This window comes from Podarcis melisellensis, assembly GCF_964234715.1.
Source record: "Podarcis melisellensis genome assembly, chromosome: Z".
Classification (NCBI taxonomy): Eukaryota; Metazoa; Chordata; class Lepidosauria; order Squamata; family Lacertidae; genus Podarcis; species Podarcis melisellensis.
The window spans coordinates 18,057,025-18,071,676 of NC_138547.1; the positions used below are offsets into that span (position 1 = coordinate 18,057,025).

At 45.8% G+C, this 14,652-nt stretch overlaps 2 protein-coding genes across 4 annotated transcripts in view; both read left to right on the forward strand.

The window, feature by feature from the left end:
* The window catches only part of PPP1R26 (protein phosphatase 1 regulatory subunit 26), a 117,628-nt gene that overhangs the window by 13,619 nt on the left and 89,357 nt on the right, over nt 1–14,652 (forward strand). The window lies entirely within an intron of this gene.
* Nucleotides 1,338–5,405, forward strand: MRPS2 (mitochondrial ribosomal protein S2). The gene is made up of 4 exons (XM_081897957.1): nt 1,338–1,476; nt 2,862–2,966; nt 3,546–3,675; nt 4,642–5,405. Exons 1-4 carry the CDS (start codon nt 1,437–1,439, stop codon nt 5,177–5,179), a joined length of 813 nt encoding a protein of 270 aa, XP_081754083.1. The 5' UTR covers nt 1,338–1,436; the 3' UTR covers nt 5,180–5,405.

The window sequence follows — 14,652 nt, forward strand, 5'->3', positions numbered from 1 at the left end:
CAGCTCTTAAAGGGACCAGCGTCTGATTTGGACACCTTTCCAAGAATATCAGTATGGATTTGACACCCAGTAAGACTAGGCAGTGTTGTGTGGTAGTTAGAGCAAGGCTCAAATCCCCACTCAGCCAGGAAGCTCATTCAGTGACCTTGGGCCTGTCACTGACTCTTAGCCCAATCTACCTCACAGGGCTGTTGTACACCACCTTGAGCTCCTTGGATGAAAGATGGGCTGTAAATCAAATACATAATACATAGGACAGGGCCACGAAGTCCCACCCACCTCCACCTCTGGATTGATAGTGGGTCAAACCACTGGTTCATCTAGCTCAATATTGAGGACACTGACTGGCAGCAGCTCTCCAAGGTTTCAGATGGGACGTTCTTAGCCCTATCTTGAGATGCCAGTGGGGATTGAAGCTGGGACCTTCTGAATGCAAAGCAGGTACTCAACCACTGAGCTATAGTCCTCCCCCTGAAAATAAAGTAAAATTCTAGAGCTACTAGCCCTGAAAAAAGCCTGCATTAGAACAGGAGCATGGGTCCATATAGCTGGGTGCTGTCTACACTGAGTGGCAGCAGTTTCTCAGGGCTTCAGACATAAGGCATCCCCCAACCCTACCTGGAAATGTTTCAGTGGGCATTGAACCTGAGACCTTCTGCATGCAAAGCAGATGCTCAACCACTGAAATATGGCTTTTCCCCTTGAAAATGAAGTAAGATTCTAGTCCTCATGGTTCTGAATAAAAGGCTAAATTAAATAAGAGCATGGGAAGCTGCATTAAACCAATCAGGACATTTGTCCATCTAGATTAGTATTGTCAGCACTGACTGACAGAGACTTTCCTGGTGGTGGTTTGAATTTATATACCGCCATATACCCAGTTCCTGCGGATCTTTTCGCGGGGCAGGGTTGAATTGGATCTGCTTAATAATATATATATTAAATTTGGGGAAGAGTCCTAGTTTGGTGATAGATAATCTGCTTTGCGTACAAAAGGTCCCAGGTTCAGTCCCCAATGGCATCTCCAGGTAGCGCTGGAAGAACCTTTCTCGCTGAAACCCAGGGGAGCAGCTGTCAGTCAGTTGGCCACACAAAACAAGATGGAGCAAAGTCTTGCCTGGATATAAGGCAGCTTGCCCTGTTCCTATCAATAAGATGTATTATTTGATGACCCTTTCAGGGTGTTTTGAATGCTTGTTTTTGTAAGTTAGGTCTCTGAGCCAGGCGTGACCAAAAAAAAGGGCCTTGGAGATCCGCATTCACCGCGCACGATTCACTTCGTTCTGTAAAGCTGCATTGGCGGGGAGGGAATTGCGTTTGAGTCCGCTTTGCGCTTTTGCAACAGCAGGTGGAGCTGCTAAGCGCAGAGACAGTCGGCCTCTCTCTCCCTCCCTCCCTGCGACCTTCCTTCCTTCCTTCCTGCGGTCAGGAGAGGCATGATGGCGGCGCCCAGGCTCCTCCGAGGAGCAGCAGCAGGTAAGAAAAAGGAAGGGCGAACGCGGCGGGCAAAGGTCCCCCCCCCGCTGGGCGCCCCGCGCAAAGCAGTTTTTACACCTGCAACGCAGGAGGAGGAGGAGGTGCAAAATAGCCTACCTCCAAGCGCGATTCAGAACCCAAGCCCCGCGTGCACGCGTGTACGGAAAGGAAAAAAGCACGTTGTACATGCTCCAGAACTGCGGAATCGGGGTTAGGGGGTTCTCCTACTCTTCTGTAGGGAAGGAAATTGGAGACGGGGGCTACAAACCATAATGCAGACTTGAGGACTTAAGAAGTGCCTGGCTGCTGGATCAGGCCAAGGGGGGCCCATCTAGTGCAGCATCCTGTTCAGGCAGTGGCCAAACTTCCCTAAAAACCTAGGGATCTAGATAGAGAACACCTGCCTTGCCATTAGTATGTGTGAAAAGGATCTTGGAGACTTATAAGATTACAAGCTGAACATGAGTCAACAGTGTGATGCAGCAGCAAAAAGCACTAATGCTATTCTAGACTGCATCAACAAAAGTATAGTGTGCCGGCTGTAGAAAGTAATAGTCCTGCATTATTCTGACCGCACTTGGTGTACTGTGTCCAGTTCTGGGCAATACCATTTAAGAAGGCTATTGACAGAGGAGGGTGACCAAGATGATGAAGGGTCTGGAAACCAAGCCTTATGGTGAACAGTTGAGGGAATTGGGTATATTTAGCCTGGAAAAGAGGAGACGAGAGGACATAAGATAGCCATCTTCAGTTATCTAAAGCAGTGTTTTTCAACCTTTTTTGGGCAAAGGCACACTTGTTTCATGAAAAAAATCACGAGGTACACCACCATTAGAAAATGTTAAAAAAATTAACTCTGTGCCTATATTGACTATATATAATTCTCTTGAAAGTAATTCTCTTGAATAGGAATCAAATTTTTCCCACGGCACACCAAGCAACATCTCGCGGCACACTAGTGTGCCATGGAACAGTGGTTGAAAAACACTGATCTAAAGGTCTGTCACATGGAAGGTGGAGCAAGCTTGTTTTCTCTTGCTCCAGAGTATCAATGGATACAAGTTTAGAAGAAAGGCTAAGCATCAGGAAGAGCATTATGACTGTAAGAACGGTTCAACAGTGGAACAGGCTCCCTCAAGAGGTGGTGGATTCTCCTTAGAGGTTTTTAAGCAGATGACCATCTGTCATGTATATTTTAGTTGAGATTCCTGCATAAAATCTGTGCTGCACCAAGAAGTACTTTTATCTGTCCTGAATCTTCCAACAGACTTAGTTACCATGCCCGTCTATTTCAGAAGTTTGTTGTGTCTTACCTTCTACAAAATTGTGGTGTCCCCCCACCCTCACCCCCACCCCGGTTTCTCTCTACTCTCTGCCTGGATCAGTCTTCCCCAGACTTTGCAGCTTGGGCGCTTGGACCAAGACTCCTCCCACCCTTCAGAGGCTTTATACGACTCTTCCAGCAACAAGTCCAGAAGAAGCTCCCACTGGTGAGCATCGCTGGGGAAAGAGGAGGGTGGGATTGCTGCTGATGGGAGTGCTGGATTTGGCCCTGGGATTCAAAGCCACTCCAGTCACAAGTTGTGGCTGGATGGGGGCGGGAGAGGGATCCTAGGCCATTTCAATCCTCTCTTCCATTCAGAAAAGGGCGGGGAGGGGGAGGTGTTGACGAAAGGAAAATGGGGTGAGTGACCCTATGAGAACTGGTCCTGCTGAATCAGGCCCAAGGGGGCCCGTCTTGCCCGGCATCTCTGTGGCCAACCAGATGCCCCAACAGGAAGCCCATGGGCAGGACCCGAGCACAAGAGCCCTCTCCCCTGCTGTGATTTCCAGCAACTGGGATACAGAAGCAGCATAGCCATAATGGTTAGTAGCCATTTCTATGAATTTCAAAGCCACTGAAAGCGTAGCCTTAAAGGGTTGTGGGGTGAATAGCTGGCAAATCAAGAGGAGCTGTGATGTTTTTGTGCAAGGTTTTGATGCAGTTCCCAGTGATTTCCTCTGCTCCTGTGCTATGTCATTTGGCAACTAAGTTTGAGCCAATTAGCCACTTTCCCCCCCTCTTTCAGTCAATTATGACAGGCTCCTAGGGGAGCCCCTGAAAAACCCTGATTTCTTCAACGTGCAAGAGCTCTTCTCCCTAAGGGACCTCTTTGATGCCAGAGTCCACCTGGGCCACAAGAAGGGTTGCCGTCACAGGTCAGTGATTCTACCAGTTTTCTTGTAAACAGTGGTTTAATAGCATGTCAGACCCATGATCCATAGCTATGGCTTGTCTCCTAAAAATAAAATAAGATTCTAGTCCTCATGGTTCTGAAGAAAGGGCTGAATCAAACAGAAGCAAAGGCCCATCTGGCTTAGTCAGTGTACTGTCAACACTGTACACTGCCTACACTGACTGGCGCAGCTCTCCAGGGTTTCAGACAGGGGACATTCTTGGCTGAGAAGTGGCCCTTCCCCTAATAAGAAAATAAAACTCCAGTCCTCATCATTCTGGAGAAAAGGTTGGATGAAATAGGGATATAAGAACTGCCTTGTACCGAGGCAAGCCAGTTGCCCATCTAGCTCAATATTGTTTACACTATCTGGCAGCTGTGACTTGCCAGGTTTTCAGACGGAACATTCCCTTCCCTACCCGAAGATGCCATTGGAGACTGAACCTGGGGCCTCCTGCATGCAAAGCAGATGCCATGGCATTGAGCCATGGTCTTTTTCTTAGGCACTAAATAAGATTCTTATCATTCTCAATAAAAGACTGAGTTAATGGATTGCAGCCTATGGCAGTTTTTCTCATCCTAGAACCACCGAAATGAATGGGCTCAAGCAGCTCCTCCGCATTTCATCCTCACGAGAACCCTGTGAGCTAGGTTAGGCTGAGAGCGAGTGACTGGCCCAAGATCACCTGATGGCCGAGTGCGGGGGGGGACGGGGACGTCCTTGTCCTACACTCTAACCACTACACCACACTGGTTCTCATGCATTAAGACACCCTGCAGGTTGACTGGTCCCAAGTTGTGAAGGGCTTTATGTTCTTTAGGTAGGTAGATACACATATACGAGAGAGAGAGAGAGAGAGATTTTAAGATGTATCAAGTCTCCCATGGCTTTAGGAAGACCAAAAACCAATCCCCACCACTGCTCATGTTTGGCGTCTCTCTCCTGCAGATTCATGGAGCCATACATTTTTGGGTGCCGCCTCGATCAGGACATCATCAACCTGGAGCAGACGATGGTACACCTCCAGCAGGCTCTCAACTTCATGGCTCACGTCGCCTACCGCAAAGGTATAATCCTCTTCATCAGCCGGAACCGTCAGTTTTCCCACCGGATAGAGGCCACCGCCAAGGAATGCGGCGAATATGCTCACACTCGCTACTGGCAGGGCGGCCTGATGACCAATGCCGAAGTCCAGTATGGGCTGGGTGTCCGCCTGCCTGATCTCATCATCCTCACCAACACCCTCACCAACGTCTTTGAGCCCCACATGGCCATCCGGGACGCAGCTAAGATGAACATCCCCACGGTGGGCGTGGTAGACACGAACTGCAACCCAACCCTTATCACCTACCCCATTCCGGGTAATGACGACACCCCCTCGGCTGTCGAGCTCTACCTCCGGCTCTTCAAGATGACCATCATGAGAGCAAAGGACAAGCGCAGGCAGATGGAGGTCTTGTGCAGAGGGCAGGACAAGCCTTGCTAAGGAGGCCGGAGCGGCTTGGTGGGAAACCATCCCCACCCCACTCCTGAAAAATTCACTAGCTAGTCCCAGGTGCAAAATCTGTCAAACTGTCTTGGCTACAGGCAACTGAGCCACATTCACAGCATGTGTTTAAAACACCATGGTGCCATTTTAAAGCCATGGTTTCTCAAAAGAATCCTAGGAACTGTGGTTTGTTAAGACTGCTGAGAGTTGCTAGGAGCTACAATTTGCAGAGTGGTTTAACAGTCAATCCCTCTTCCCAGGGAGGTCTGGAAATTATAGCTCTGTGGGAGGGAAGAGGGGTCTCCTAACTCCCAGCACCCTGAACAAGCTAAAGTTCCCAGGATGCTCTGAGTAAATCCATTACTGTTTGAAGTGGTATCACAACACTTCAAACATCTGGTGTGAATGTGGCTTGTGTTAGGTCCTGTCCATACATTTCAAAGCATTCTTCACAAAAACTTTACTTCAACCCCACAAGATGTGCCATTCCGCCTCACCTTTGCTGTACGTCTTGACCAGGCTTCCTCAACCTCTGCCCTCCAGATGTTTTGAGACTACAAGTCCCATCATCCCTGACCACTGGTCCTGCTAGCTAGGGATCATGGGAGTTGTAGGCCAAAAAGCATCTGGAGGGCCAAAGTTGAGGAAGCCTGGTCTTGACTGTCCCATCATCAGTTTTAAAGCAACAGCAGCTCTGAAGTAGGATGTGTATCTGAAAAAGTTAATTGTGAGAAGAGGATAGCTTACAGCATTTCCTAGGACAGCAGGAGTGGGAAACATCTGGGGCCGTGCAGGTGCTTCTGAACTACAACTCCCATCATCTCTGGCCGCTGGCCACTCTGGCTGGGGCTGCTGCAAGCTAGAGTCCAGCAACATCTGGCGGGCCACAGATCCCCCAGACATCCCAGACTGTCCCAAAGTATGGGTAGAGAGCAGTGGTAGACTGGGCCAAATGTCTTTCCTTCTGCATTGGAAGTTGTTTCTCTCTTGCACCCTTTTTTCAACCTCATGTATGTTTTCCCTTATAAAAAATAAAGATATGTTTGCAAACAGAAGCATTTATGTATTTAATTAACAACATAAAAAGAGCCCTGCTGCTGAATCCAGCCAAAGGGGCCCATCTCCAGCATCCTGTTCTCCAGCTGCCACTTAGATGCATATTATGGGGAGCCCCCAAGCAGGATCCAAGCCCAAGAGCAGCCTCTCCCTTTCTGCAGTTTCCAGTGACTGGTATTCAGAAGCATCACTGCCTCCAACTATGGAGGCCAAAGGATGGCTACCATGGCTAGTAGCCACTGACAGCCATCTCCTCCCTGAATTTGTCCAGTCCTGTTTTAAAGCTATCCAAGTTGGTTATCAACGCCTCCTGCGAGAGCAAGTTCCACAGTTTCAACTGGAATAATTAATCTAATTAGTGTGTGGGTTTTTAAAATACCCTGTCCTTTCTCAAGGCAGCGTTGAACTTAGCAAGCAGGGGAGATGTGCCAGTCTTGTTTCCAACATTGTGTATTACCTGGAGTTCCTTCTCTCATTTTATACCTGCTGACCAGAAGCCTGTGCTCCTCTTTCTGTTTTCCAACTCTGCCTTCTGTTTATCTACTCCAGCGTCAAATGGCTCTTAGCACCAGAAAGTTACTCCTAAGGTTTAGTTGGTTGGAATCTCCATTCTTGCAATTTGGATCAGTTTGTTCAGGCCCTTCCCTCTGGAGCAGCAGAAAATAGGCTTGCTCTGTCTTCCAGGTGGGAGTCATTTAGGTATTCTTACAGTATTCCATGCGCTCTGGTTTCCGTCACAGTGTTCTGTTCCAAAAGCGGTTTAGTCATGCTGGCCACATGACCCAGAAAGCTGTCTGTGGACAAATGCCAGCCCCCTTGGCCTGAAAGCGAGATGAGCGCCACAACCCCATATTCGCCTTTGACTGGACTTAACCGTCCAGGAGTCCTTTGCCTTTTTACCTGTTACAGTAGGTGTCTGAACCCACCTGCATATCCAAGCACTCATGTGTGTTCATACACACACTGACAAGAGGTTTAGGATCCTGTCAGTTAGGACATGCACTTGCTATGAATATGTGTTTACCTTTAACCTTATGCCAGAAATTAAGCTTTCACACTAAAGGAATAAAAAGCTTGGTTTGTTTTATGAAACAGAAGTGACAGAATGTATATAAATGCTGCTTTAGACGGCTAAATATACAATTTGTGAGGCAACATCTCACAATAAATACATACACACCTTGATCTAAAGAGTAACAGAAATACCTATTTTCAAAAAACCTGTAGAAAAGTGAGCTTGGCAATTTTGCCACTGAAACCCACACTAAATAGCAAAGCAGAAATAGAAAGCGAACACTGTACCTGTTCTTAAACACCTGTATGCTGATCTTGAGAGCCTTGCGTAAGTTCTGTTGAAGCTAGCAAACTGACTACTTGGGAATTGGGGGTTTAAAATACAATGGTACCTCGGGTTAAGTACTTAATTCGTTGTGGAGGTCCGTTCTTAATCTGAAACTTCTTAACTTGAAGCACCACTTTAGCTAATGGGGCCTGCTGCTGCTGCCGCACCACCGGAGCACGATTTCTGTTCTCATCCTGAAGCAAAGTTCTTAACCTGAGGTACTATTTCTGGGTTAGCAGAGTCTATAACCTGAAGCGTATGTAATCCGAGGTACCACAGTAATATTGAACTAATGCCTCCTAGTAGGGAAGTGAGGGGCTTTGAAATGAACAGTTCCTGCCCATTTCTCACCTTTGTCCATCCTGGTCATCCAGTTTGCTCCCCACTGTGATGTTTTGCTTAACAAAAGGATGAAAGCCTGTGATAGTGAGCCATTAACTGTACTTGGCCATCTCTTCATCTGCTCTCTGCCTTATCTCTTTCCTGCTGGTGAAAGTGCTTATAAGGGATATACACATATGTAAAAATAATAGTGCAACACCTTTGAGTTCAGTGGGGCTTACCCTCAGGTAACTGTCCATGCAGGTTAGCAAGAAATGGCCAAACTTACCGGAAGAATAAGAAATGAAGATAACAAACTTTTTATAAAAGAATGGAAATTGAATATTTACAGATAAATTACAGATAAGATCATTGGCAGGATAAGATAACAGATAGGATCATTGGCAGGATTATTGTAATAACCTGCAGTTTTACAAGAGTATATATTTAAAGCAGATAAATAAATGAGCAAATTAAGTTAATGTGGATATGCAGAGGATGTTAAAAATAAATTTAAGGAACCGCAGAAAGAAGGGGAAGGAAGTCAAGCTTTTAAATGTTAAAATGATTGTAAAATTAGTGACATGTATAAAACTAGTGAAATGTATAAACTTGAAAAGTATAAATAAAATTTGTAAAATTCGGGGGGTGGGGAGAACAGGCTTCCATGCTCGGCCAGATTTTTCCCAGCTGGTAACTTGGAGGCTGAAAAGATCTGGTTCGTCCTCCTAGGCTTTTCAGGGCTGGCCCTTGATGCCTTCCTGGATTCTAGAATGGCATCAACCAATCGTATTTGCAGCATGTCCTGGAAGCCTTACCTGTCTCCTTGTTCACAGTTTGGGGTGTAGCCTCTCCCTCGCAACATTCATGGTTTTCCTCAGTTTCTTCAGGAAGGGAGAAATTAGGAGCTTAATGTCAGCACCCTCAAAAAAAGGTGGCCTCTCTGAGCAGTATTTTTTATCATCTGGCTAGGGATCCATTGAATTCCTATCCTACGTATAAACATTTGTTTGAGGGAGTTGTGTTGGCCTGCTCCCCTGTCATACATAGATTCACTCCTTGGAATTAAAATTGGGCTCTCGCAGCTCTCAGGGGTCCCCATTTTGATCCACAACTCAGCCCTCTTCATCAGGATAAAGCTGTGCTATCCCCACATCTTTTCTCATGCCTAAAGTTCATTCAGATGTAAGATGCATAACTGGTAAGCTGAGCAGAGCTGATTGTGCATCAAAAACCAGCCACACAAATACAATCACAAACAACACGCCTTAAGTTAATTATATGTTCCAAAGTTACTCTCACTGGTTTCTCAAAGGTGATCCTTCCTTGCCAGAGGTGACCTGATTAAAACGCCTTTCCTGGTTTCTCTTTGCAGGATGGGAAATGTATAGGTCAGTATTCCAGGCTAATAAACTCACGCTCCCTGAACTGTGGTGAGAGAATCTCCTGAGACACCCATGCCACAACAGGTGTTGCAGCTCTGGCTGATGTGCCACAGTTGTGTCAGTAGGCGGCAGAAAGGAACAGACTATGTCTATGTTCAGTGTTCTGCAACCATGAGCATTCAGAATGATTAGTAGCCTGACAGGTGTCCCCAACTTCCTCAAATGTGATGCTAAGGTTCCTGCAAAAATCATGTTCTATCTGTCAAAAATTGAGGGGTCTTAGCAAGTTTCTAGTCTTCATGGTTCTGAATAAAGGGCTGAATGATAAGGGACGCAGGTGGTGCTATGGGTTAAACCACAGAATCCCCGTGACGGAGTGGGCTCCTGTTGCTCGGTCCCTGCTCCTGCCAACCTAGCAGTTCGAAAGCACGTCAAAGTGCAAGTAAATAAATAGGTACTGCTCCAATGGGAAGGTAAACGGTGTTTCTGTGCGCTGCTCTGGTTCACCAGAAGCGGCTTAGTCATGCAGGCCACATGACCCAGAAGCTATATGCTGGCTCCCTTGGCCAATAAAGCGAGATGAGTGCCACAACCCCAGAGTCGTCCGAGACTGGACCTAATGGTCAGGGGTCCCTTTACCTTTAAATAGGAACACAATAAACTGCATTCTACTGAGTCAGCCCTTTGCTGTCCACCTAGCTTAGCACTGTCTGCTGTGATTGGCAGGGGCTGTCCAGAGTTTCAGGCAGGGAGCCTTTCCCAGCCTTTCCTGGAGTGATCAGGGATTGAACCTGAGACAGACATCTGCACACAAATGAGATGGTCCACCACTGAGCTCCAGGCAGTGCCTCCCGCAATTTCCCCACCCAGTAGAGCAACTTTCAAAGCCTGACAAAGTTGCAAGTTCACCTCTCTTCACGCTTGTAAAATGCATGTTGCTGGGTTTAACCTGGGAAGTTTCTGGGTTAGTGAGGAGAAAATAGTGTTTTTATAAACTGTGTTCCAGTAGATAAGATGAGCAGACAACAAGGACCTTTTATAATGTAAGGCTGCAGATCTAGCTTGCTTTCACCCAGGCACCAAAGTTGTTAAAAGTCCATCCTCCAGGGATATTTGAGCTTCATTCTGTATAACTACAAACTAAAGCAGGAATATCTGGCTTGCTCCAGGTCAAATAAATAACCACATATGATTTGGAATGGGGATGCAGATTTCTTGTGCTTAATGCAGCACAAGCCTTCAGCGGCCTTCAATTTCAGCATATAATTTCAGGGTCTGTGGATTAGTTTTTTTAATACCCTATTTTCTTCCATTCAAAGGAGAGTTGGTGCTGGATTTCTGCAGCAGATATTTTAATGCACAAGGTAAGCCTGGCAACAGGTTCTCCAGACACAGATTGAAGAACTTTGCTGCCAAGCAGCAGCTTTGTAGAGTTTGCACTTGTAAGATTAAAAAAATACCAGGGTTTGCTTTAGGGTTTTCGGGTGTGTGTTTTTTTATAGTGACCCAGATACATGCAGAGTGGAAGCAGCCAGGTACTCTTGCACCAGGCCTTGGAGGGCTAAGTTGGCCGGGGACATCACTAGGTGCCTGCCAGACTTATGATGTCATGCCAAGAATGTCCTATGCCTCCCAGGCAACCAGGGACTTACTGGGCAAAACAGCCATGGGCAAAGCACCACGCCTGCCTGCCTATATACACTGCAAGGCTTCGACAGTAAAATCTGGACCTGCATTACTGTATACAGTACAAACGTGTAGCATCAGATCAGATTAGCCAACAGTGCTGCAATATCACTTCTCATGTTTGTTGGAGCCATGTGTCTATTTCATCTTGTGCCAGCAGGGCTTGGGTGAAAATGAGGCGTGTAGAGTTAGTTTTGCAAGCCTGGTTGAGAAGTGCACAATACTTGTTAAATCAGTGTAGAATGTACAAGGTTTCTGAACATCCATTTTTTTCCCTCTGTTTAAATTTTAGCTCAGCTGGAACAATAAAACAGGTACATCCATCGGGGTGAAAAGGAGAGAAAAGAAGCAGAAAGCAGATGCTCAGAGAGCAAGTCAGTTGCTCTCACAGAGGATTCGTGCTCATGGGCAAGACCAGTGTGACCAGGACAACTTCAACGACTGCGCCCAACAACAATCCACAACAAGGGACTAATCATGAAGAGTCTACTGAACAACCAGAGCCGTTTGAGAGACCTGATTCTGGTAATTATGGGTGCGTCGATGAAAGCGATTTGGGGAGATTCTCACCTGTATTCTTCAAGATATGCATCTTCTTGCAGACCACAGTCAGACAGGAACGAAGAATACAATTATTGTTTTCAGCTATATGTCAAATAGAATTCAAAATGACTTGATTGCAGCATATGCAGAAAAGGTGGTGAGCATATTGCAAAAGGATTCGGAGATTTCTACTACTACTATAGCATCATAGTTGATGGTATACCTGATGGTTGTCACAAGGAGAAGCATGTGTTTTGGCTTCATTTTGTGGTGAAGATCAAGGAGCAGTGAGGAGTTGTCGAGTGTTTTCTGTGCATGGAAGACTGTAGCAATAAGACTGCTGAAGCTATTGCTAGTCCAGGGCATGGACTTTTCCACATGCCCTGGCCAGATAGTGTTGCAAACATATTATGAAGCTCATAAAGGTGATCAGGACAGAAGTACTGTTTTGGGGGGACAGGGAGCGGGCTGGTGTGGAGGACTCCCTGGTCCTGAATAGGGTAACTGTGCCCCTGAAGGACCAGGTGCGCAGCCTGGGAGTCATTTTGGACTCACAGCTGTCCATGGAGGCGCAGGTCAATTCTGTATCCAGGGCAGCTATCTACCAACTCCACCTGGTACGCAGGCTGAGACCCTACCTGCCCGCGGACTGTCTCGCCAGAGTGGTGCATGCTCTAGTTATCTCCCGCTTGAACTACTGCAATGCGCTCTACGTGGGGCTACCTTTGAAGGTGACTCGGAAACTACAACTAATCCAGAATGCGGCAGCTAGACTGGTGACTGGGGCGGCTGCCGAGACCACATAACACCGGTCTTGACAGATCTACATTGGCTCCCAGTACATTTCCGACCACAATTCAAAGTGCTGGTGTTGACCTTTAAAGCCCTAAATGGCCTAGCCCAGTATACCTGAAGGAGCGTCTCCACCCCCATCGTTCTGAGATCCAGCGCCGAGGGCCTTCTGGCGGTTCCCTCATTGCGAGAAGCAATGCTACAAGGAACCAGGCAGAGGGCCTTCTTGGTAGTGGCACCTGCCCTGTGGAATGCCCTCCCATCAGATGTCAAAGTGATAAACAACTACCTGACATTCAGAAGACATCTTAAGGCAGCCCTGTTCAGGGAAGTTTTTAATGTGTGATATTTTAGTGTATTTTTGGTTTCTATGGAAGCTGCCCAGAGTGGCTGGGGAAACCCAGCCAGATGGGCGGGGTACAAATAAATTATTATTATTATTATTATTATTATTATTATTATTATTATTATTATCACGAATTTTCAGAAAGTGCCCAAAGATTTCTTTTCAAATTGTGTAATGCGCTTAATTTTTCAGTATGCCATGATGCACAGACCAGTATCCAAACAAAGTTTTTTCAACTATGTGCAAAATACATATATATTTTTTTCCACTTACAGTCCACCACTCTGAAAAATACTGAAGCGAGTCCTCAGCACATCACTGCATTCATCAAGCGCAACTTATCGGAGTGCATACATCAATGCTATGTGACCAGTGTATGAAAAGCCAGCAAATATAACTTGAAAAGATAACTTCATTCACCAAACTCTCAACTGGAGAGCCTGTTACTTCCCTGAGTGACAATGTCTTGAAAAGATCTATCTATTGATGTGTATCAGATGACACATAAGGACAGGAAAACTTCCCACAGATATGGTCCTTCTTGAACTTGCTCCAGTGAGTCATTCAAAGTGGTTAGGAACAGCAAACAGGCTTGGTCGCATATGGGTTTCAAAGCATGACCTTAAAGGCAAAACCCTCCACAACTTAAGACTGATAGCGGAATACATCTTTTGTGTGTACTACCAATGCTGGTTCAACATCAAAATAACATACTCTTGAGATGGAATGCCCACATCTTGTTTCAGGTGCAGTGAGTTAGGCTGCAAAAAAAGGTTATAGTGGGTGCTGTTTTGCCACCCATCCAACGCTCAGCATGGTATGCATTCAGGAAGATGATAAATCAGACATTCTTGTGCTCAGATGGCAGTGAGGAGAGCTGGTGTCCAAAAGATGATTGACTTGAGGGGTGGATATGATGACACTCTGGGAGATCTTTCTGTAAATCTCAGGAATATATCGTTCACAAATCCCAAGTGTTTTGTCCCTGTTGGAACTGATAGATGAACCAATGCAAGACTTGATTAAACTTGTTTAAGTTTCTTATTAGCTGATGTCATTACCTTGTAATTAGAAAACATTAGAAAGTAATGTTGTATGTTTAGTAGGATATGTTTTATGTACAGAAACTAAAAATTTTATAGGATTACCATGCACTTTCAGAAGTTAAACTTAAAATTCTTTGGTTTTCTGAGAGCAGTTTATGTGCTTTTTAATGAAATGTGGATTGATCAAGCTAAATGTTGTCCAATCACAAAAATAATAACAGATTTTAATTCCCCAGACTCAAAAACATATTTTTAAGACCCTTCACTGAAGAAATTTGGAAAAATTAACTTTCAGTCCTTAAAATGACATGCCCTAAATTGTGGTGGGCCTCTTGCGGCGTCTTGAATTGTGATGCTTATGTAAACTGATAAAAACACACAATAAAATTACTAAAAGGGGGTAGGGTGGGGTTGCATAAGCAATCATTTTATCCCAGAAAGCCGCTGTTGCTCTGGGGGAGACCAGAGGCCACCTTCACACCATACTTTAGTATGCTATGATACCACTTTAAACAGTCATAACTTCACCCAAAGAATCCTGGGAGCTATAGTTAAGGGTGCTGAGAGTTGTTAGAAAACCACCTGTCTCCCTCACAGACCTGCATTTCCCAGAGTGTGTGGCATAGGGGCCTCCTAATAACTCATGCTCTTAAACTATAGTTTAAGTATGATTCTTTGGTGAAAGCCAAGACTGTTAAAAGTGGTATCCAGTGCAGTCATAAAATTCCAGGAGCCCCCAAAGAGCCCCCTGGGAGTTTGTCCAGAGTTGTTAAGAGGACCCCTATTCCCTTCCCTCCCCAAGCTACAATTCCCAGGGTGGTATAGCAATCCCACAGTACTTTGGGAAATGTAGCTTTGGGAGGGGAATAGCAGACTCTCTTAACTCCCATCACACTGAACAAACTACAGCTTCTAATTGATCGGTGATGTGGTAATGTTATATTGTATTATTT